We start from the raw sequence: 24,753 nt of genomic DNA on the forward strand, positions 1-24,753 counted from the left end.
TTTTATCTTTAGACAGTTAAGAAATTCACCTGCATATCTTGAAACACGGAAAAAAGATGTATTTGCCATGATCAGACAGTTAGGTTTACCAACATGGTTCATGTCTCTGTCTGCTGCCGATACAAGATGGACTGATCTCATCAGAGCACTGGGCATTTTAAACAATGCAAAGGAATATACAGATGACGAAATTGACAATATGTCATGGTTTCAAAAATCAAAAATGGTACAGAAAGATCCAATTACATGCACCAGATATTTTGACCATAGGTTTCGATTGTTTCTGAATTCTGTATTGAAAAGTGACCATCATCCAATCGGCCAAGTGAAAGACTATTTTTATAGAGTTGAATTTCAACAGAGAGGATCACCCCATGTTCATATGGTTGTCTGGATTGAAAATGCCCCAAAATATCAAGAAAATGATGAAAAAGAGATTTTGGATTTTGTAGATCATTACTTGAAATGTGAAAAGAATGAAGATGATGACTTGACAGAATTACAAGTGCATAAACATTCTCAAACATGCAAAAAAGGAGGAAAAGATGTATGCAGATTTGGCTTTCCACTACCTCCTTTAGAAAAGTCTATGGTTCTAGAACCTTTAGATGCTGATGTTGACAAGTACAGGAAAATGTATGATAAAATTCAGAAAAAGTTAAATGATATGTCGAAAAATGGTTGTGATTTATCATACAAGGAACTCCTAGATTCAGTCTTGGAAATATCTGAGGAAGATTACATCAAATGCATTAGGAGTTCATTGAGAGGTCCAAAGGTTTTTTTAAATAGAAAGCCATGCGATATGAGAGTAAATTCTTACAACAGTGTTGTTCTAAATGCTTGGAAAGCAAACATTGACATGCAATTTATCTTAGATCCATATGCCTGTGCAATGTATATTGTTTCATATATAAGTAAATCTCAAAGAGGAATGAGTGATTTACTGAACAGAGCTGCAAAAGAAGCTAGAGAAGGAAATCTTGACCTAAAAAGACAAGTGCGTCATATTGGAAACCATTTCCTCAATAGTGTGGAAGTCGGAGCACAAGAAGCTGCATATTTAGTGTTGCAAATGCCTCTAACAAAAGCTTCAAGAGATGTTGTTTTTATCAACACAAGTCCCTCTGATGATAGAGTAATTCTAATCAAAACAGATGCTGAATTGGAAAAGTTGACACCGAATTCTACAGATGTTGAATGCAGTAATGTCATTAAAAGATACACAAAACGACCAAAACAACTTGAAAACTGGTGTTTAGCTGACTATGTTTCCCAACTTGATGTAGTGTTTCCAAAAGAAAGTGAAAACACATTCGATCAAACAGAGATAAACGATGATGAAAATGATGAGTCAGATGTTGACTTTAATGAGAGTGATACACTTGTTACTCTTAAAAATGGCATTATCATCAGACGTCGCAAAGTACCCAGAGTGATTAGATATGTCCGGTTCAGTCTAAAAACAGACCCCGAAAATTACTATAGAGAAAAGTTAATGTTGTTTATGCCCTGGAGAGATGAATCAGTTGATCTGTTGTCTGGAACTGACACTTTTGAAAATTCATTTAGTCTTAGAAAGTCTTTCTTGGCTCATAAAATCAAGCAATATGAGTTTAATGCCGAACTGCTAGATGCAGCATTACAGATAGCAAATGATGAATTAACAGATGCTTTTGATGAATTAGCACCTAATACTCAGCAAATAGAGGCAGAAGATGAAGCTGAAGGATCTTTTGAATCAGAAAAGTATGTCCAGTTTAATCCAGAGAGACCAGTTGAACAAAGAATATATGATATTGGGGCAGATGTTGGTATCCCATCAAGACAAATTACAGAGGAAAGTTCTGTGAGACTGCCAGATGATGAATATTTGAAATTGGTGGAAAGTTTGAATGAGAAGCAAAGAGAATTTTTCAATCATGTCATGCAATGGGTTAAAACTAAAAAAGAGCCAATTTATTCGTTTTTATCTGGAGGTGCTGGTGTTGGCAAATCTGTTTTGATAAGAGCACTTTATCAAGCTTTGCACAGATATCTATGTTCTACTGAAGGTGAAAACCCAGATGATGTAAGAATACTTCTATGTGCATACACAGGGAAAGCAGCTTATAACATTGGAGGGTCAACCATAGCATCTGCTTTCCATCAAAAAATTAATCAAAGCCAACAAAGTTTACACTGTGATGAATTGAATACTTTTCGCGCCAAATACAGAAACCTGAAATTAATCATGATTGATGAAATATCAATGGTAGGCAATAGATCACTGGCTCTAATTGACAGTCGTTTGCAACTTCTTACAGGCATCAAAAAGCCATTTGGTGGTATTAGTATCTTAGCAGTTGGTGATTTTTTTCAACTCAAACCTGTGATGGACAGCTGGATCTTTCAGGATTTAAAATGTAATGCCCAAGCTCTTGCAAGCAATCTTTGGAAGGAACACTTTAGTGTATTTGAATTGGATGAAATAATGAGACAAAAAGATGATGTCGAGTTTGCTCAACTGCTAAATCGTCTTCGTTATAATGAACTCACACCAGAAGACAAGAATGTAATTCAGAGATGCATGATAACAGAAACAAATGAAAATTATCCAAACCATGCTCCACATCTCTTTACTCAGAACTCTAAAGTAGATGCATACAACAATCAGTTGATTGAAAGACTTGAAGGAGAAAAGGTCACAGTGAAATCAGTTGACACTGTTATCAAAGATTACTCAAAGGAAGTGAAACAAAAGCTTCTCAGGTCTTTAGTAAATGAAGATGATGTTAGCAAAACTGCCAATTTAATGCAAATATTGATTCTTGCTGTTGGGATGATATACGATATCTCGGTCAATGTTGATGTCTCTGATGGGCTAACAAATGGGTCATCATGTAAAGTTCAACTGATTGAAAGCAAAATGGAAGGCATATCAAGACCAAGCATAGTTTGGGTCCATTTTTTTGATTCTGCCATTGGAAAGTCGACTCGCAAAAAATACAAGCATTTGTTTCATGATGGAATAGATGATGAATGGACACCCATTTTTGAAGTTCAGCGGTCTTTTGTATTGAATCATAATACTTTTCAGAGAATTCAATTTCCATTGCGACCAGCTGCAGGAAAGACAGTTCATAAAGCTCAAGGGTGCACTGTTGATGAAATTGTAATTGACTTGTCTCAAACTAGAATTAGGAAAACTCCACACATTCACTATGTTGCTCTAAGTCGAGTCCGGTCAGTAGATCATCTACATATCCTGAACTTTAATGAGCAGGCATTAGCTATGGATGAAAAAGTGCTTGAGGAAATGGGAAGAATGAAAACTGAGGCGCCATTGCAACTTTGTTATGTTCCAATGTATGAGATCAATTCTAATTGTTTTAAAGTTGCTTTCAACAATTGTAGATCACTTCATAAGCACTTTTCACAAGTAAAAAGTGAGCCAAATATTCTAGCATCAGATGTAGTTGGTTTCTCGGAGACAAGACTATGTAGTGCAGATGAAAACAATTTTCAACTACACAGCTACACAGCAATATTTAACCATGAGGTTACATGTCACTTCAATAGACGTCCACATCATGGAACAGCACTGTATGTGAAAAATGACTACAAGACAACATGTATCTCAAAGTTTAACAATGGCTCCTTAGAGTTCATCGCTGCAAATGTACATTTAAGCCAAAGTAGAGAGGTACAAGTCATCGTACTTTATAAATACCCATCATGTTCTTTGGAAAATTTCAAGCAAAATGTAAACACACATCTTAAGCCTTTGACTGAACACCAGAAAGACTTGGTACTTATAGGGGATTTCAATTTTGATTTGTTTTCTGGGCATATTGACTTTTTAACATTTTTTGAAAATTGCTTTAAATGTAAACAAATTGTAACAAAGGCTACACATAATACCGGTTCTCAGCTGGATCTGATTTTTACAAACATAGCCCCATGTGCAACAGATGTGATTGAAGCATACTGGTCTGATCATAAAATGATATACTGCGCTTTTCAATGATATAATTGTGTTTTAAAGAGAATGGGGCGCCAAAGTAAAAACTCATCAGAGGGAGCTGTGAAAATATTGCCCCCTCCCTCATCCCATTTGTCACCATTAAAAAGGTGACAAATGGTTTGTTAATATATAGATATTGTAAGACACCAACTATTTGCTTTTGGCACTGTCATAGATTCAGTGGTTCAAGGGGAAAGGGGATTTAATTATTAAAAATTTGATTTGTAACAATTCCACCACATGTTTCTTGGATGTAGAGAAGAGTGTTAAATCTGTTCTCAATTTTTAATTTCTAGCCTTTAATTGGCCAAATTTACAGATATCATCCACTTCACTGATGTTGTTTTCATCAATTCTCCCCCCCCCCCCCCCCCCCCCACCTAAAACATGACTATGCCAATATTTTTAAATTTATACATTAAATATGTATTTAATTACTCATTATATGTACTAGTATTTTCTAATTTACTGGATTGATGTATATAAATATTTTCATTTACTTATTACATTTTGTCTTGTATCTCTTGGCCATCATTCTTAATACTATATTGAATTATAATGTCTATATATACATATATCCAACCAAAAATGTTTAAGTCTTATATTCAAAACTACAGTGAACATGTGTAAATTTGTGTATATTTCTTCAATATTGAAAGAAAATAATTCGCAGACTTCAAGGTGCCAGGTAAATGAAAGTCATCGACTCCCCATGGATAAAACACCAGTCCATAGCAGCTTAACTCCCAGCTTACTGCTCGTACCCAATTTCAGCTTGGTTGACTAAGACAAAGACTGATGTAGTACCTTGTGTAAGGGACAATACAACATCAAGTGACCACATGGGATTTTAACCAGCAACCTTTGGGTAACTGGTCTAACGCTCATGACCACTGAGCCATGTGCTCCATAAATGAACTACATTTGAGTTACCGTAATTGTGAATTACAGTTGTGGACAGGTCATATAAACAATCAATACTGTGCACAAGCCACATCAAAAATTGAACTTTAAATTTTCTTCATTTTTAAGCAAAACAGAATGTGGCAATATCTGAAGAAGAGAAGAGAAGATATAGTGAATTAAAACTGATTTGTTTAATAAAAATTGTATACTGATGCTTTATTTATATATTTTTTGTTGTATTTCCATGTGTCACAATAACTTGATAGAAGTTAAATTGTACTCATATATATACAGTCTATATTAGTTTATATATGTCGCATCAAAACTGTTTGCATCTCATATAAATAATAACGGACCTTTTTTTCTAGAAGACTATTTTTCAAATTTGTCTTTAAATTTAATATTATTTAATTATTATCTTTATAGCTGTTATCAATGACTTCATTTAATAATATCGTTTTTTATCAAGCAAGGGTTGGTGTCTTACAATACAATAATTGTATGTGAATCTGTATTCATTTTCATTTTTTTAAATTCTTTAATATTTATTTATATATATACTGACAGTTCACACACAATATGTACAAATCCTTCATGTGAGTGCATAGTAGATGTAAATTCAATCATGTTAATACATGTATGATGTAAGTTGAAAATATTGGAGCAAAAAGAGAAGACATCTTTTCAGTAATGTTCCTTCTTTTTTTTTTTTAAATCTTTATATTACCTCAAATCAAATCATTTTTATTTAAACTATATAACTAAAACCTGGTAATATAATTGTTAATAATGAAAATTATATATATCATTAATGCAATGTGATGAATTTATTTAAATGCATGTATTTCTCTTATGAATACAAAAGGCACCAGTATTTAAGGACACTTAGCGCCAATCGTTCAAAAATGACAGGTAAGTATAAAGAAAGGAGGTCAATGGCCAGCCTGTAGCGGGCGGTAAACCTGCCTTTTCTAATAAATTCATATCTATGGACAGAGTTCATAGTTATAAACAATATGGCATACATGTATTAAGAAAAAACAAAAGAAATATTACATACTGGTTGCATGTTTGAGACATTGTACTCTTAATGTACACTTTATAGAACATTTCATTTAAATAAATTGAGAAATACATTGCATTGAAAGTGAATTTATTTTCAAACAAATATTCACTTAGGTTTTATTCAAATTTTAAAATTTCAAAATTATTCACACACTTTTTTGTAGAAAAAAAAGTATTATTTAATATGATTGTGCATGCGTTTATATGCAAATATAGTATCATTGAAACATTATTTTGTATCATATAACACAGAAAAGATGTCTTCATCTTGTATAGTTATATTAAACTTATCATAAATGTGTCATAAAGTTTATTGGGTTTTTTTTCTGATAATCATTTTAAAGTATAAATGCATTATTTTTTGCAATTTTTCAAACAATCACACTCAAATGACAAAAATAAAAAAAAAAATCTAGTATGTTCAAATCATTCTTGATCAAATTCATTTTCTGTTTTATCGCAGTTAGCAAATGACACAAGAATAGTTATGATACGAGTTTTTGTATAAATTTCTATTGACAAATACTTTTCATTTAATTATGTTTTGTAAAATCAATACTGTTCATAACCTTTCTATTTTCGCATTTTCGTAGAAAGGTTATGAAAAAACAGTGGAACTTATAAATTAATTTATTTAAACTTTGTGTATGTCTATGACTTATTAAATTATATATCCATGTATATATCTGGTTGCAAAATATGATTTATTGTATTTTATCATCATTATATTTATTTAATTTAACGTACAATATGCATAACTATAAGACACTGAGAAACTACAAATTTACATTTACAGTATATTTGTAAAATTTGTTAAAACCATTTTAACAACACCTTGGAATTTCAGTAGGACGTAGCTATCTATGCACCAAAACAAGTTTAAAGTGATGCAGTTTCAAGCAAAATATGCACCGATTGCTTAGTCTTAGCTTAAAAGTGAGAAGATCTTGTTGATTTCATCCATGGCTGAGTGGCTGACACTGATATAGACAGGCTTACGTCACATTGCTGTTTAACACAATTACCCAAAGTCCAAGCTCTTGTTAAAATGGTTCTTAAACTAATGTATTACCAGTAACTACTTTTTGAATGTGTATGCATAAAAATTATTCATGACGTTCTTTTCATATTACCAGTAATATTTGTCTTTAAATAAAATTGCTTTCTAAAATGAAATATGTCTCATGTTGATATATCATAATTGTATTCAATGTAGATATGTAAAATCATGCCATTATGATTCAAACATATTTAAAATGGTTTCATATTTTTAAGGGTTCACATCAAATAAAATGTTGCCAATTTTTCAAGCCAATTTTGCCAAAAAGCATACGAAAGCTTCACTGCACATTTCAAATTCTGGGATATATCAAGTTGGCATATATTAAATAAAGCTAGATTTTAACAGACACAATTTAGATTACAAATTGTCTAATATGATTTTGTGCATGCTTCTTGTTATAATCTTGGAAATAAAGAAAGGTTGCGTGAAATAACTCATATTTGGTAACCACTTTTTTAATATATAAAACTGGATATGTATTGCATGATCTCTGATATGAAAATCAATGAACTAGAATATTGGCGTCCTCTAATTGTGTAGATTCAACTTGTTCAAATTATGACTACAGGTTATAAAATTGGCCAACAATTGGTGCTAAATTTGAAACTACTATACATTTTAGCAAATGCATGAATGTATCTTTAGAGAACCATAACTCTTCAAATCTGTGCACAAAACTGCAGAAATTAACATACCATCAGTGATATATTTAATTTATATTGCGCAATTTATTTTCATTCCCACCCCTCAATAAAAATATTTAATCTTGCATTAAGAAAACTATGGTACATAACTATGCTAATTTTAATATTAAATATCACTATTCTTAATTATTTAAAGTATTTTAAGTCAAAATAGTTAGCAATTTTGGCTCAGATGACCGATGTGGCCCATGGGCCTCTTGTTTAGGTCATTTGTCCGAAAAACAAGATATTAAATTGGTGTGGCCATATATCAATAAAATACATACATGCAGGTACAGTTACCGGTACTTAAAGTACATTGTACCAGTTTACGGCAATATGAAAAAATTGATAGAGCACCCTGCTCACTGGTTTATAACCTAACTGTTTTCAAATTACAAATATTGCTTTTAGTCTTTAAACAGGTATTTATATATTTACTGCACAATTTTTTAAAACTGCATGCAAGAAAACCAAAACAAACTTGTTCTAATCAATTTTTATGTGAAGCCTAAACATTCCTTCACATAATATAGTACATGTAAAAATATTTTCATATTTGACTCAGAGCTCGTCTAAATTTTTGAAAAATGCCACAAATAAAATATTTGATTGCATATTCAGAGCTTAAATAAAGTAGATTAACTCTAAATACACAGGGCTGATATGAATACTAGGCATTAAAAGCTTTTTGAAGTGAAACTAACAATTTACAATAATTAAGAAATTCATTGCATACATACCGAATAAATCAATTTAATGTACCCCCATTAATAGTTGCCTTGATTCAAGAAAACTATACTACTGACACAAAAGAATATAACTTACTAAATTGAACAATAAAATCCAAAATAAGGAGTTTTTAAAACCACTATGAAGCAACTATTTTGGATACAAAATTTCAACACCCTCTTTCAGCACTTACCATAATTACTATCTCATACCAGGTATAATTAATCTTGAGAAAATCATACCTTTAATCATACAAATTAACCTATATCACTTTCTACATACATTGTGCATCTACAGGTGAAAATGTCTGGTATATTACCATGAACAATGACGCCCAAGACTCAAAATAATGATGAGAGTGCCAAAAAGATATTACTACAGTATTACAATTAGTAAACCTTCTAGCAGACCTCATACATCTTGGGCAATCAGGGTTCAATGCCAGCAACCAAACTCATACACATGATACATTTGTAGTTATAGTTATATTTCTATACGCCACAAAAAGAGACAACTGACATAATAAGAGAATATCAGAAATTATGGAAATAAAAGAAATTAGAAATTTATGTATAATAGCTATATGTATGCCTATTTCCCTCCTTATAATTTTAATCAAAGTGATTTCGAACTTCATATTTTTCATGTACATGTAATATATACATAATTATGTAATCTGAGAGAGAGAGAGAGAGAGAGAGAGAGAGAGAGAGAGAGAGAGAGAGAGAGAGAGATCAGGCTTAATTACGTTCTTCTCTCCATTCATGCCTTAAAGGGAACCAAATTTGCCCATTCATCTGCCTTGGTATTTTTGAAAAATAAATGAGCAATGAGTAAAAAATATTATAGTATGTGACCTTTTGGCATCTGATTTTCATTTCCCGTAACAATCGCAACATCTCGGGCCTTTTCCGGAGACCAAGGAAAACAGAAAGTTTTCCGAATGTTCTTGCAATCAACTGCTCCTCTGTTTCTATTCTCGCATATCAAACAGGTATTGCCAGTCTAGAAATCAATAATAGTCGTATATATCATATTAAACCGCCTTTCCCCTGTTAAAATTTGGTAATGTCATCTAGAGTCAGATTAGTTTTCCGACAAAATGCCACCCTGAAAATGAAAGTAAAAGTAGGAAATGTTTTCTTTAGTCTCGAATCCTCCAGACTCTCGCTCTCGAGAACGAGAGTCTGGGGTAAGCTATACTATATTTTCTTCAATTCTCTCCTTCAAATGATATTTTTTCTACAAATCCTATTTTCTGACATGTATCAAGCACTCTGATTTAAAACATCACAGTAAGAATATAATATAAATGGGATATACCATATAAACAATCGGAACATCGCTCGGCCTTTTCCGTTAATTCGAGACGAACCCGATTGACCATATAAGGTAGGCCTCATGTTTTGACATTCCCGCCAAATTGTCAGAGTCGTCAAAATGGCTGCGCCGAAAAAAATCAAGTTAGACGAGCAATCGATAGAAGTAGAAGGTTACGTTCACAACGTCTCTCCACTGAAAGTGTCTAGAAATAACAACAACTACTTTAACGCAATATTTCAGGAGGAGGGAAAATACACCGATCTTGTATGTTTTGTACAAGATTACAATTCTGTTCTGAAGGACATCGAGAAAACAAAGTAAGTAAATTATATTTAAATTGCCTAACTAGTGTTTATTATGAAATCTCATGACAAAAATTATTATGAACTATAGTGAAGTGCAGGCACGTAGCGTCGTTTTTGAAAGTGGGGGGCCAGACTCGTCCAAAAAATGTAGACAAGGTTGGCCTACTATATAACCTCATATCTTTATTTTTTTTCGTATCAATTCTTTACATACTCCCAAAAAAGTGGGGGGGGGGGCAACTCCATGATTAGTCCATTTTTTATATGTAAATTTTTAAAAAATTTGTTGCTGCGAGAGAAAGTGGGGGGGGGGGGGGGGGGGGCGCCAGGCCCCCCCTAATGCTACGTGCCTGAAGTGTAACTTTCTGGATTACGTAACGTGCAAGTACCCATTACTGCCCAAAAATACACAACTTTCCTCATTACTCTCTTTATGTAAGCTATCATGTAAAATTTTTATTGCAAATCTCTGTATTGTTCATATACTTTATTTAAGTAATTATTTTTTTATTCTCATCAATACCGCCTCACTTGTAAAAATTAACCCTGTCCATGATCTTCGATTTACAGGAAGTCGAATACCCATTATTGTCACTCATATTTTTCGTCATTTTTCAGTAATTAATCGGTAAAAAGGTCAAAATTTTAAAAGAATTTAACAATACAAGATAAAATGCAAAAAAAATAACATGAAAAATTATTTAATTTAAAACAATTCCATCATATTATTAACAGGATTGTTTTTTATGTCTCTGCAACCATGTGCACACAAACAGACGAACATGTGCTTCAAAAATCTCGAGGCAAATGATTAAAAATATTTTAAAAAATGCATTGTTTATTTATCAAAAGCTCTTGAAAATAAGTTTCAGTGTGTCCAGTAAAAGAAGTAATATGTGTGAAAGTTAACAGCAACGCCTCCACATTACACCACAGGTGCGCAAGGATAAATCTTTGATCCGCTTCAGGTTGCAGACAAAATGGCGTTGTACAAGCAAGCAGACGCTCAGTTTTCTTTCTTAAATATTGTGTAGTACAAATGGTATCTTGTTTATTTCTTTCAAATATCATAACACAGAATTATATACATCTCGAATTAACACCTATACAAAAAATGCCCTGTCACCAAAGTGGATTGCAAGTCAAACATTCGTTGGCATGTGTCATTGCAAGGATACAAATGAGATACATTTTCTTAGGCTTACTTTTGTTAAGCTGAGTTCCGAGATGTTTAAAGTAAATTTTGTTCGTTCCCAACTCTTATAGTGTCTTAAAAACTTAATTATTTATTTATTTTCATTTGTAGCTAAAAACAATGAATATATAAGGGAAATATTGTTGTTTTTATAGCAATATGCAATAATGGATACTCTGCAGTAATTGGTACTCGCACGTTAACATTCAGTGTTGAACCTTAGCTAAAGGTCTGTAACTCCCGGTCTGAAAAAAATCGGAGGAATGACCTGGGAGGCACAGTGCCTCTCATGGTAAAAATCTGCAATTTACGGCGCACAAAAATTGCGCTAGTTTTGGACCAATTAATCTTATTTCCAGACATATCCTATACATATATATACATATATTGATTCAAAAAAATTCCTCAGACATTTTATTATAGTCTGTCCCATGTCATTGCTTCCGTCACTTTTAGATGATATTTAGGTCACCAGATTCACTTAGGTGACCTATTGCAATTGGTCTTCATCTGTTGTTGTGCGTTAACAATTTTACATTTTTAAATTCTTCTTGAAAACTACAAGGCCAATTGTTGCCATTTTTTATGTGAAGCATCTCTATGGTAAGAAGAATCTAAATTGTCAAATTCATGGCTCTACCAACCCCGGAGCGCCACAGGTGGGGCCAAATATGCAAAAAAAGCCGTCTTTTCAAAAATCTTCTTCTCTACTCCCACTCAGATGAGGAAAAAACTGAATGCATGGTTATCATGTCGATGAAGCCCTCTACCAAATTGTGAAATTCATGGCCCCTGGGTTAGGGGTTCAGGCTCTAGGGTGGAGCCAATATAGCCCACAATGCCTGCATATTTGGTACAAACGAACTCTGGCGGAAGTTTGGCCATATAATATCAATATATTAAAACATTAAAAATGTGGCCAAAACACTCATATAGCGTATGGTTTCCTAATGCAAGGTGTGGCCAAAATGGTCATTTAGTGTTAATGTATATAGAATGTTTAATAAAGGTCTACTGACACCAAAAAAAAAACTGACTGCATATTTAAAAAAAATTAAAATATTAAGTTGTCATCTTTAATAATATTGCTGAAGGGGGGTGTATATTTGTCTTATTATTTTATTCTGCTCAGGAATTTCAATGAAACAAGTTGGTTAATTCATATATTTAGAAAAGAGAGAATGAATCTATCTATCAAACTTAAGATATTGTGAAAGTTCATTGAGTTATCTTCCCTTGCTTCTTCATAATGGAGTTATCTTCCCTTGCTTCTTCATAATGGAGTTATTAATCATTAAATATAATGTTATTAACAAGTTGTATGATCAGAAGAACTATGCAAGTTTTATTTTATTTGAAACAAAAACAGTCTTTGAACTCTTTGATTAAACATTAGACTCATTAATAGTAAAAAAATAATTGGCTAACCAAAATCACTGATAAACAATACATGTAAAATAATTTTTCTATATATACCAGAAGATGGCTCCAAGCTTCAATGGGTTGAATATTCAAAATTGAAACAGATCCAATAAAACGGGAATATTTAAAAAAAAAAATTTTTTTTTGGTGTAAATGCCCACAGGGAGAGTTTCTGTCTGCCTCTGGGGATGGGGGATAAGAGGTTGTTTTAAATAAAACATGTCTACTAGCCACCTTGAAATTTAACAAATGTGGGAAAAATTACTTTCTATCAGAGCCATGTATCTTTTCAATATCAGGTCATACAATCTTTTATGATCTGTGTAAGTTTTTCACTAAAATTATAGGTTTTATAGTCCTTTTTTAAAGATTTCAGGCAGGAAGGTGGTCGTCATTACAGTATTATAATTTTTCTACTTCAGAATAAAAATAAATTACATGCATTTATAAGACTCCTTGAAAAGTTTGTGTATGGGCTATTGTACTCAGGGGACCTTTAAGGCCTATTGGCCTCTTGTTAATTAAAGCTGTTGTGTACACTTTTAAACAATCATTCTAGTAGGAAAATTATTAATTTTCCTACTAGAATACGCAAAATCATGCGTAATGAAAACTAAAGTCGGCCTCCTTTAATTGATTTCATTTTCAGAATTAAATCACTTCAACAGCTACAAAGTATTTTAAAAGTTTACATACGTTATAATCTTACCAATTTGTGTTACTTTTTTTTTTCATAGAAGCCCAGTAACTCTCTCTAAAGTGGAAAAAACAATAAGTTCTAAAACAGGTGGATATGATATAAAAGTAACTTCAAGATCCAAAGTTTCTGCTCCAAAGAGGCAATTACAATTTAGATTTGAGGAACCAAAATTAAACAAAACAGTCACCATCAAAGAGGCAAGATCAGGACTAAATCCATTTCAGAAGGTAATTTATACATTTCCATTAATCCTCTGGTTACCATTTTTCAATCACTTATTTATCAATATTTGACAGGCATATAATTGACATGTGAGTAAATACTTCTACTAACCAAGCACACTTGCAGGTGATGACAGTATATTCCTACATAAATAAGTAAAGCTGACAATGCAAAAATTGAAATTATCACATTTATCATTCATGACACTTGAAGTAAAATATTTAAATAATAAAACAGATAATCCAGACTCAATTATATCCTTTATTTCAATTACCTTGGATAATTCAAGTGATATACAAATGGAAACACAATTATTACTGTGGAATAATTAAAATTTGTGAGAGCAAATTTTCATAGATTGTGTGATTTTTCCTTATTGGTGCCAATATAATTTCAATGATGTGTTATTATTACTTTCATTGAGAAAACTTAACTCAATGACTTTCATAATTACTTTTCGTTGATGATATAAATTCATGGGTAACAAACACCCACAAATACCCAAAAATTGAGGCACCACAAGTTTTAATATTCTACAGCAATTGATGTCATCAATATACCTAATTGTGAAATTTAAACCCACAACAAGTCATTCTTTTTATACCCCTGCACACGAAGTTTAGGGGGGGGGTATATTGGTTTCACCCTGTCTGTCTGTCCGTCCATCTGTCTGTAGACGCAACTTTGTCCCCCCCCCCCCCTATAAAAGAAAACCCGGTTTGCTGTCACATTGACAGCTTTTCACTTTTTTACTACTGCATGGAACAGTCTGAAAATTTGTACATCTGTTGATCACCATCTGAAGATGTGCACCTGCAATTTCTTTTAAGATCAGACAAGATTTAATGATTTTATGACGGTTTTCATTTTCCCTATTCTATATATTGTACACTGATGTTGAAAAGTAAGGGAGCTAATCCTTACAGATTTGATGAATTAATTAATAGTATTAATAAAAACACTCTAAAATATATATTTATATACCGGTAAATACATCCAGATGGAGATTTTTTGTCTTTATGTCTTAACTAAATTTATTTTTTATAACTATTCTATCATATGACAATGTTTGTCTGTTTATGATAAATTCAATAGAGTTAATAAGAACATCAAAGACAAGTGTGGCTGAATTCATTTGTCCCAAGGAAGCCATTATGTGAGCGAAAATTGATAAGCTGTAAAATGGGCGCGGGATTTTGGGCTATTTTAAAACTGTTTCAAAAGTTTCTATCACTATAAAGAAAAAAATAATATCATTATTAATAAAGAATTTAACTATTTTTAGAAGTTGTTTAAATTTATTAGTCAAGTAAATTGATGAAGTGACCCTATAGGGCATTAATTTAAATGAAATTCGAAACTACTGATATCATTGTAGTGTTTTCCCAATTTTGAAATTTTTTGTAATATTAAATTTTTTTTTTTTACACATTTTTACATAGTATGGTAATTATGGTAATGTTTTGGGAGTTAATTAAATTCAACAAGCTCATCAAAGAAAATCATTGTCCTATGGGATCAATTTTCTGATATGGAGTTCCATTGTACCATAGGAGAAAGTGAGGAAATTTGAAACAACTAACTGCATATGTTAAGACTCTTATTAGAAAGATATATAAAGTTTTATCAACATAAGAGCATTGCTTGGCTTCTGGTATTTCCATTTACTCCAAAAAGAGGGGTTATTGTCATTTTGTTGGTTTTTCTTTTAAACAATGAAATAATAAAAAATATCATACGATACATAAATTTGTAAATGTATTACTCAATACTGTTATACATATGTATTTACAGTGAAATTCTGACAATTTTCATTTTAATTTCCAGATTGTTTTTATTTGTATGTGTTTCAAACCTTTATTATTAAATTCAATTATTGCCCCATTCGAAATTAGCCTTGCAGGGGTATTACTCCCATTAGGACAGTTCTACTTTTTGCAAAAAAGCCTTTCCATAAATCCTGCTTCATAAGGGTTATGCAATACTTTTAACAATTTTAATTCCAATTTCATATTAAATATCTTATCTATTTTTTCATTGTAGATTACAATTGAAGCAAAAGTAATGAACAAAATGGATCCAACTCTACAAGCTATTAAATCTGGTGAAGTAATCAGAAAGTCTTATATTACAGTAGCTGATGCAACTGACACAATTCAAGTCTGTGCTTGGGACAAACACATTGACCAGCTGGAAATTGGGAAATCTTACAAGATGACATCTGTATCGCTTCGTAGTTTTGATGGCATCAAGTCAATCACAACTTGCCCAGACACCATCATTGATAGAATTGAGGACATTGAATCTGTAAACACTGCAGAAACTGATGCGATCAGTGTTATTGATACATTAATAATCGATGCAGTATCATGTAACTCCTTCACACTATGCAGTGCTTGTAACAAAGCAATCGGTGTATTCAATCCAGATGTCAATACAGTAAAATGTCCAACATGTCAAATGCGACAAAAAACAAAAAACTTACACCAATCATTTAAAATCCAGGTCAATTGTAGATTTCAATCTAATGATCAACCAAAGAAAATGGCAATATCACATAATGTACTTACTAACTTCCGTGAAACAAGAGAGTTAAAATCTGACAACGAAATCGAAGATTACTTTCTGTCAAAGTCAAACTTCAAAGTTGAAGTTACTTCTTCACAATCTCAAATATTGAGAATTTTGGAAGCAAATTGATGCACAGTAAATGTTTTCAAATGTTTAAGGTACTGGACAGGTTTCATTTCCGAACAGATACGATGTTTATTTCTGTGAACCCAAGTTCCTTTTGCTACATTTTCTGAAAAACAACACAGTTATTGTCCATTGGGTCAATAATAATAATTTTCTGTTTTCTTTTTTTTAAATTTAGTTAGTATTATTTTTTTTATGACAGTTGTTAACAGTAAATATTTTCAAATGTTTAAGGTACTGGACAGGTTTCATTTCTGTACAGATACAATGTTTATTTCTGTGAACCCAAGTTCCTTTTGCTACATTTTCTGAAAATTACACAGTTATTGTCCATTGGGTCAATAATAATAATTTTCTGTTTTCTTTTTTTTAAATTTAGTTAGTATTATTTTTTGATGACAGTTGTTAACAGTAAATGTTTTTAAATGTTTAAGGTACTGGACAGGTTTCATTTCCGAACAGATACGAGGTTTATTTCTGTTAACCCAAGTTCCTTTTGCTACATTTTCTGAAAATTACACAGTTATTGTCCATTGGGTCAATAATAATAATTTTCTGTTTTCTTTTTTTTAAATTTAGTTAGTATTATTTTTTGATGACAGTTGTTAACAGTAAATGTTTTCAAATGTTTAAGGTACTGGACAGGTTTCATTTCTGTACAGATACGATGTTTATTTCTGTTAACTCCAGTTCCTTTTGCTACTTTTTGTGAAAAATAACAGAGTTATTGTCCATTGGGTCAATAATAATTTTCCGTTTTCTTTTTTTTAAATTTAGTTAGTATTCTTTTTTTTTTTTTAAATACTTTACTTTCGTTTCTGTGCCATGCTAGTGACAGAAATACTGATTTATTACAAGTCAATTAAAAGTTTTCCTTGACCAAACACTTTAAATATGTTTATGGACGATAAATATTGTATTATTATATTTTTTTTTTTAAATGATCTATAATTTTACTCTTTTTTTAATTCTAAAAATTCCAAAAACCTCTTCAACAATTTACTATAATTTTCACATTGCTAGTGATCCTTGAATTACCATTACATATGCAACATTTTTCTGCTGTTTTACCATTTATGCTATGTTTTAGATTCAGACAATTACTACAAGTTTTTTTGTGCACCTTTCTTAATAGTTTTTCTTTTCTTGATTTAAACATAAATTGTGTAATATCTTGTTTCGCCTTTTTCCAAAATAATAAATATGTGTCCAACAAGTCAAGCATATTTGCATTTTTTTCCCTCTTAAATGTACTTCAATCAAAACAATATCTTGGTTTTGTTGTGTGTTTTTAATAACATCATTTTGAACAAATTCGAAAATATCAAAGAAATTGTAAATCAATTTATCCTTGTCGCATGGTAACACTCTAATGACCACAAATTTCCATTTAATTACCCATGGTATATCGCTGATGCCTGCACAGGTCTTTTAAATGGAAAGTGTTCATTGATTAATCATAGAACCAATCACCCTGGTCAGCTATAAGACAACCTTATTCTTAGAATGTCTAATTAACAAACCATTTAAGTGAAAAATTAATTAGACCATTTAATAGTCATTAAGGATTAAGTTTACTCAGGGGCGAAAAAAAAATCCACTAATAGGAACGAAAAACTACTTATGGCACATTGTAGCCCCACTATTGTGGTGCTATTTTTCACTTTCAAATAACCAGGCCAATGACCTACTTTTTCTGCTTGTGACCTCTGAATGTTTTTTGTAAAAAAATTTCAAAATTGTCCACCATTTTCAAGGTTTTCTTTATTTTTTAATTATTAGATATAAAACAATTTGTAGGTTGGGAAATGATAAAATACCAATAGCTTTACTAATTTTATAACTGAATCGTTTTAAGCTCATATTTTAAGTTTAATTTAGTCCGAATTTCCTCTATCATTTTCCAAAATTGCACCCATTTTCAGGTGAGCGATGTGGCCCATGGGCCTCTTGTTCATTGTTAACTTTGATTAGAAAAAAAAAAGCTTAAAAAAACGAAGTTGTAAAAATTATCTTTTCTTAATTAATTTGTACTTAATCTTTTTATTTAAGTTGCTTATTTGATTTTTTGTTGTATGATTATTTAATGTGTAGATGATTCAATATAACATACATCCTACATTAGGCAAGGATGTCGCTGTATTGTTATCATACCCAGTACTAAATATTGATAATCTTGTATATAGCTGTGGTACAGTCATGGTAACACTGTTTTTGTCATACACAGTACTAAGTATGGACCATGTTGTATATAGCTGTGGTACAATCATGGTAACACTGTTTTTGTCATACACAGTACTAAGTATGGATCATGTATATAGCTGTGGTACAATCAGGGTAACACTGTTGTTGTTATACACAGTACTAAGTATGGATCATGTTGTATATAGCTGTGGTACAGTCAGGGTAACACTGTTTTTGTCATACACAGTACTAAGTATGGACCATCTTGTATATAGCTGTGGTACAATCAGGGTAACACTGATTTTGTCATACACAGTACTAAGTATGGACCATGTTGTATATAGCTGTGGTACAATCAGGGTAACACTGTTTTTGTCATACCCAGTACTAAGTATGGACCACGTTGTATATAGCTGTGGTACTGTCATGGTAACACTGTTTTTGTCATACCCAGTACTAAGTATGGACCATGTTGTATATAGCTGTGGTACAATCAGTGTAACACTGTTTTTGTCATACACAGTACTAAGTATGGACCATCTTGTATATAGCTGTGGTACAATCATGGTAACACTGATTTTGTCATACACAGTACTAAGTGTGGATCATGTTGTATATAGCTGTGGTACAATCAGAGTAACACTGTTTTTGTCATACACAGTACTAAGTATGGATCATGTTGTATATAGCTGTGGTACAATCATGGTAACACTGTTTTTGTCATACCCAGTACTAAGTATGGATCATGTTGTATATAGCTGTGGTACAATCAGAGTAACACTGTTTTTGTCATACACAGTACTAAGTATGGATCATGTTGTATATAGCTGTGGTACAATCATGGTAACACTGTTTTTGTCATACACAGTACAAAGTATGGACCATGTTGTATATAGCTGTGGTGCAATCAGGGTAACACTGTTTTTGTCATACACAGTACTAAGTATGGACCATGTTGTATATAGCTGTGCTACAATCAGTGTAACACTGTTTTTGTCATACCCAGTACTAAGTATGGACCATGTTGTTGTATATAGTTGTGGTACAATCAGGGTAACACAGTTTTTGTCATACACAGTACTAAGTATGGATCATGTTGTATATAGCTGTGGTACAATCAGGGTAACACTGTTTTTGTCATACACAGTACAAAGTATGGATCATGTTGTATATAGCTGTGGTACAATCAGGGTAACACAGTTTTTGTCATACACAGTACTAAGTATGGATCATGTTGTATATAGCTGTGGTACAATCAGGGTAACACTGTTTTTGTCATACCCAGTACTAAGTATGGACCATGTTGTATATAGCTGTGGTACAATCAGGGTAACACTGTTTTTGTCATACCCAGTACTAAGTATGGACCATGTTGTATATAGCTGTGGTACAATAAGGGTAATACTGGGTTTTTTTTGTCATACACAGTACTAAGTATGGATCCCCAGGCCTGACGGACGACCGGCTAATCAACGCCTCACAGAACAACCTCAGGTCTTATGTCACCGTCAACCGACCCACCAACACAAATAGGCCAAGGTCATTCACAGGTAGGTCAAGGTCACGTGTTATATTAATCGACCCATACTGGCAAGAAAGGTTATTCATACCTCACTGTTAAACAACCCACCCTCACAAATTGACAAAGGTCATTCAAAGGTAGATCAAGGTCAAAGTCTTATGTACTTGTAAAGTTAAAATGACAATAACATTTAAAAATTCAAGGTCATGAACTGATAGACTGTGTCAATGTCATTGTATCAGTAAAAAATGAAGTGTTGAGCATTCACATTAAATGGATTTTATAATGATCATTTAGAGAATTACAATTGAAATTACAAAATTAATTGCAACAATTGGAAAGGGATTTAGCAGAATTATGACATAGCTTTTAAAGAAAAAATGAAATGTTAACAAGTATGAGTAATTATATTTTCCTTGGTCGATATTTTGTGATCAGATCTATAAACCGTGTATTGACTTAATCAGAATGCTATTATTTTATATATCTAGGTTCTAAAGACGTGCCGACTACCACCCCAGTATCTCGAGCCGTGACCAACAGTGCAGGGAACAAGCGAGTCCGACTCAGCGACTCTGAGATGTCGACTCGGCGGTCCATGTCCAACACTCCCCCTCTACCTCCAATCTCTGGTCAGGACGTCACGGAGCAGGGGCCATTCAAAGGTGGGTATTCTTTCACTCCATTTGTTAACAAAGGTGGGTATTCTCTCACTCCATTGGTTAACAAAGGTGGGTTATCTCTCACTCTATTGGTTAACAAAGATGGGTATTCTCTCACTCCATTTGGTTAACAAAGGTGGGTATTCTCTCAATCCATTGGTTAACAAAGGTGAATTATCTCTCACTCTATTGGTTAACAAAGATGGGTATTCTTTCACTCCATTTGGTTAGCAAAGGTGGGTATTCTCTCACTCCATTGGTTAACAAAGATGGGTATTCTTTCACTCCATTTGGTTAACAAAGGTGGTTATTCTCTCACTCCATTGGTTAACAAAGGTGAATTATCTCTCACTCTATTGGTTAAAAAGGGTAGGTGATCTCTCACTACATCGGTTAACGGGTTGAGGAAAGCTGACTTAAATTCATAAATACACATAGTATCCCTTTTATCTCGGACTAATGTCATGTTAGTTGTCGATTTCTCCTGCTACGCTCATCATTACACATCCCCTATATCAGACAGAGAGCACTATTCTTGCTTTAAGTTTACCAGTTTCAGGTGTTTCATTTACCTGAGCATGTTACATTGGACAAAATGATTACATGTATGTAACATGTAGATTGAAGGGTTGATTAGATATTAATATACTGTGTAAGTTAATTACAGTGTAATCCACATTTTTTTATCACATTTCTAGTGTACATTGTACATTGCTTCAAAATAGCATGTTACATGACTCAACATGTAAAAATAATGTGTTATTACTAATGTTCATATATTTGGCCTTTTTTGTGAACATCATGTTGCATTATTCGAAAGCAAATTAAGAGAAATATGTTACTTACAAATTTGTGTATTTTTAGTATATATTATTAGTTCTGTCTGTGGTCTATTTCACCTAATGACATCCATTGTAAAACAGATACTGTATAATTAGGTGTGAATTATGTATGAAACTATTGTATTGATAAACCTGTGTATTTGAACCGTGTGTGACATATGATTATTTTATTTCAGAACCCCCAAGGAGCCCCCCTGGGTCATCACTAAGAGGATCCCCCACCCCCCAGCCTCACGTCAGAGAGATGATCTCTCCACTGAAGTAGAACAATAATTAGCATCTCATGAATAAACATTAATGTAAATCAGTTAGGGTGTGTGTTAAAATGAAACAGGGCGTACCATATAAAAACATTTTTTTTTTAATTATAAAAATTGTTTCAATATTTTAAAATAATATTGTGTATTTTTATATAAAAAAAAATAATTTGACTAAACAACAAACACATGTGCATTTAATCTTTCAATGTTTTTTTTATTATTCAGTCTCATTTTAACCTCTTTTGGGTGTATTCTTCGATAGTGCATTTTTTGATATTTTTTTTTTCTTTTGATAAGATATGCCTGATATAGTAGTAGTTGGGGATTTTTACAACATTTGGATGTTGACCTTTGAGGTCATTGGTCAAAGGTGAAATTAGTTGGATCTATGTTCAACAGTATGATGATATCCAGAGAATGTTTGCAAGATTGATATTTTCTTAGTGCTTTTTGTATTATTATTAAGACGTCTTTAAGCGAATTTTGAAGAAGAAAAATGTTTTGTTTCTCTCGAAAAACATTAGAACAAGCATGTTTTCTTGTATATTAGAACTTTGATTTTGTTTGTTTTCGAATTATCAAAAAAATATTTGTTTTAAAATCAGAGTCAAGAACAATTTAGTTTTTTTTTATTTGTTGTGGAAGGTCACCATAAACATTGAGAGCAACTACAAAAATGAAAGCAATTTTAGTCAGGTTTAATGAAAAATACTTTTTTGATAAAAAATTATACACTGTATTTTATTTTTTGAAGAATTTGTTTTATGCAGTCAGATTTTTTTTTTTAAAGTTCTTGTTATAATAGATATTAATTGTTTATCATTTTTATAATTGTCTGAAAAAGTCCAGAATCTGTGATATTTTTTGTTGCGTTTTACATTTACCAATTTAAAGACAACCACCACTTCCTACAAGAAAAACTAATGATATTTCAAATACTGATAGATTATTTTGTAAAACTTAGGCAAGTTTTATCTCAAGCTACAAACATTTTTGTTTGTTCTTTCTGTGAACACATTACTTGAATGTAACGTTGAATATGTTTTCAGGCAACTCTATATCTGTTGTGAAGTGATATAAAATAGAGATGAAATCTGTTTGCGAGTGTTATATTAAGCCTTGCCATCATGTCCTTAGTATAATTGAACTAAATGCTTACTGTGATAAAATTGTCTTTTGAATAAAACTATCTTTTACTGCATTGTTTTGTTAATTAACAAAAATTCAAATGTTCATACGATTATTTTGTTACAAATAGCAACATATTCGATAAGAAAAATACATTATTGTCAAAAGATTGCTTAATTGTTTGATATCATTCTTACGGGTTTGCAAAAACGTACACATGCTGCTAGTCACTTTCCTTAACACCCGCAACTTAAATTGACCTTTGTATGACTCTCATGGACTGTAATACAGACTCTTGTTATTTAGCTATCAATGATTATCCAAACATGGGTTTATGTTTCAATATAGGATAGTAAATGCAAACATAGTATATGTTACACATCATGTATGTACGAGGGTCAATCAAAAAATACGAAGACAATGTGGCTGTCTATCATATGTTTTTCATGAAAGTCATACTTAACAGATTAATCTTTGCACCGACAAATTTGATGAAACGGTATTTTTTTTACACCTTTTTAAAAACAACATGTTTTGTCACCACGGCGCACGGTAACGTTCAAAACATGACGTCAAGATTAAACATGCACAGTTTATAGATATATCCCATCTTTATATCATGCTTAGTCTTTTGTGCCTTTCTCCTTCCAATTTAAAATGGCACTGAACTACTTAGCATCTTATTTGCACACATTTGTTCGAGAATCATAAGTTAGTTCATTAAAGTTTTCATTTTCTTACCGTGTATTTCTTAGTTTACAGTAAGGATAACCCTGAACGTCGATTTACGTTACTTATTTTTTGACCAAATATTTACAGATATTCTACTCTCTTTCGGACTGTTTTATATTCAAAATACAATGACCACCACCCTCACAAAATTTATTACAGTTAAACACAAACTTGCAAATAATTGTTGACTTATTTTTTGCACCACTGAGCATTTTCACAGCTTCTATCGGCTTTTTCCTGAGTTAGATCCATTTTATTTGAACTTCTCGTTGCGCCGTGACGTCCGGCGACGTCGATGTTTTTAGTCAACTCTAAAGAGGATTATCTGTCTTTAGTTACTAATATCTGTTCGACAAAACAATATATCCCGTCATTATTTGGTACATAGAATACCATGACTATACTAAATTTGAAGTTTCAATATTATTTGGTTTTATGCCCAATTTATAGAGATAATACTTTCAACATTATATGGTTTATTGTTGACATAACACAAATTTTGACCGTGTGCCGTGACCTCATTTTTGCAGGATTAAATTCTAAATAATTCTTAGAAATAAAGAAATTGATTAACTTTTTTCGTTGCAAATTCTTTGAAACTATTGCTTAGTTATGTATACCAAATTTAGTAATGATACGACGTTAAGTAACATAACTATGACAAAAGTCTTCGTATTTTTTTATTGACCCTCGTATATGCAAAAAAATAATAAATTAACTTAAAAAAGCGTCTTAATGAACTCAACTCAACAATATTATTTTGTTGACGGACATTATGGAGACACGGTACAAGCTGATATTTATATAACGTTAAACTGTTTGTGGTCATCAAATAAAGCTTGTCTGCTGCGTAATTTGAATATAATGAATATCCATGCAAACTTGATATAATTAATTATTAAAAAATAGTCAACAGTCTTCAATAGAGTAGGTGTTGTTCAATAAAGTTCTATAAAGTATTGCACGGTTGTATATATTATATAGTAGATGATTGCATACAATATGATATATAAACTATTGATTAGACCATAATTAGACCATAATAAAGGTTATTTATACTTTGTGTTATCATCAAATCGTACAGTTCCCATCAGTAGTTTATAG

The 24,753-nt window shown here is 32.0% G+C and overlaps 2 protein-coding genes across 32 annotated transcripts in view; both read left to right on the forward strand.

The window, feature by feature from the left end:
• The window catches only part of LOC105327066 (putative uncharacterized protein MYH16), a 113,224-nt gene extending 90,236 nt beyond the window's left edge, over positions 1–22,988 (forward strand). For 30 of the 31 annotated variants that reach the window (XM_066073500.1, XM_066073552.1, XM_066072986.1 and 27 more), the window contains 3 exons: positions 19,932–20,053; positions 20,517–20,690; positions 21,706–22,988. In XM_066073500.1, coding sequence (XP_065929572.1) covers positions 19,932–20,053; positions 20,517–20,690; positions 21,706–21,794 — 385 coding nt within the window. In that variant the 3' untranslated portion in view covers positions 21,795–22,988. Of the gene's footprint in view, positions 1–19,650; positions 19,694–19,931; positions 20,054–20,516; positions 20,691–21,705 lie in introns of those variants that run through there. The other variant, XM_066073468.1, reaches the window with a different exon arrangement.
• On the forward strand, positions 9,076–18,271 carry LOC117684947 (uncharacterized). The gene is made up of 3 exons (XM_066074293.1): positions 9,076–10,095; positions 13,438–13,627; positions 15,666–18,271. Exons 1-3 carry the CDS (start codon positions 9,896–9,898, stop codon positions 16,320–16,322), a joined length of 1,047 nt encoding a protein of 348 aa, XP_065930365.1. The 5' UTR covers positions 9,076–9,895; the 3' UTR covers positions 16,323–18,271.
• Positions 22,989–24,753: the final 1,765 nt, after the last annotated feature.

Source organism: Magallana gigas, chromosome 1 (genome assembly GCF_963853765.1).
Source record: "Magallana gigas chromosome 1, xbMagGiga1.1, whole genome shotgun sequence".
Classification (NCBI taxonomy): Eukaryota; Metazoa; Mollusca; class Bivalvia; order Ostreida; family Ostreidae; genus Magallana; species Magallana gigas.

Bases quoted from the DNA above. Each gene is read 5' to 3' on its own strand.
- LOC117684947 (XM_066074293.1), top strand. From the start codon at position 9,896: ATGGCTGCGCCGAAAAAAATCAAGTTAGACGAGCAATCGATAGAAGTA. The intron at 10,096-13,437 runs GTAAGTAAATTA...TTTTTTTCATAG, and splicing joins AAGGACATCGAGAAAACAAA to AAGCCCAGTAACTCTCTCTA. The intron at 13,628-15,665 runs GTAATTTATACA...TTTTCATTGTAG, and splicing joins GACTAAATCCATTTCAGAAG to ATTACAATTGAAGCAAAAGT.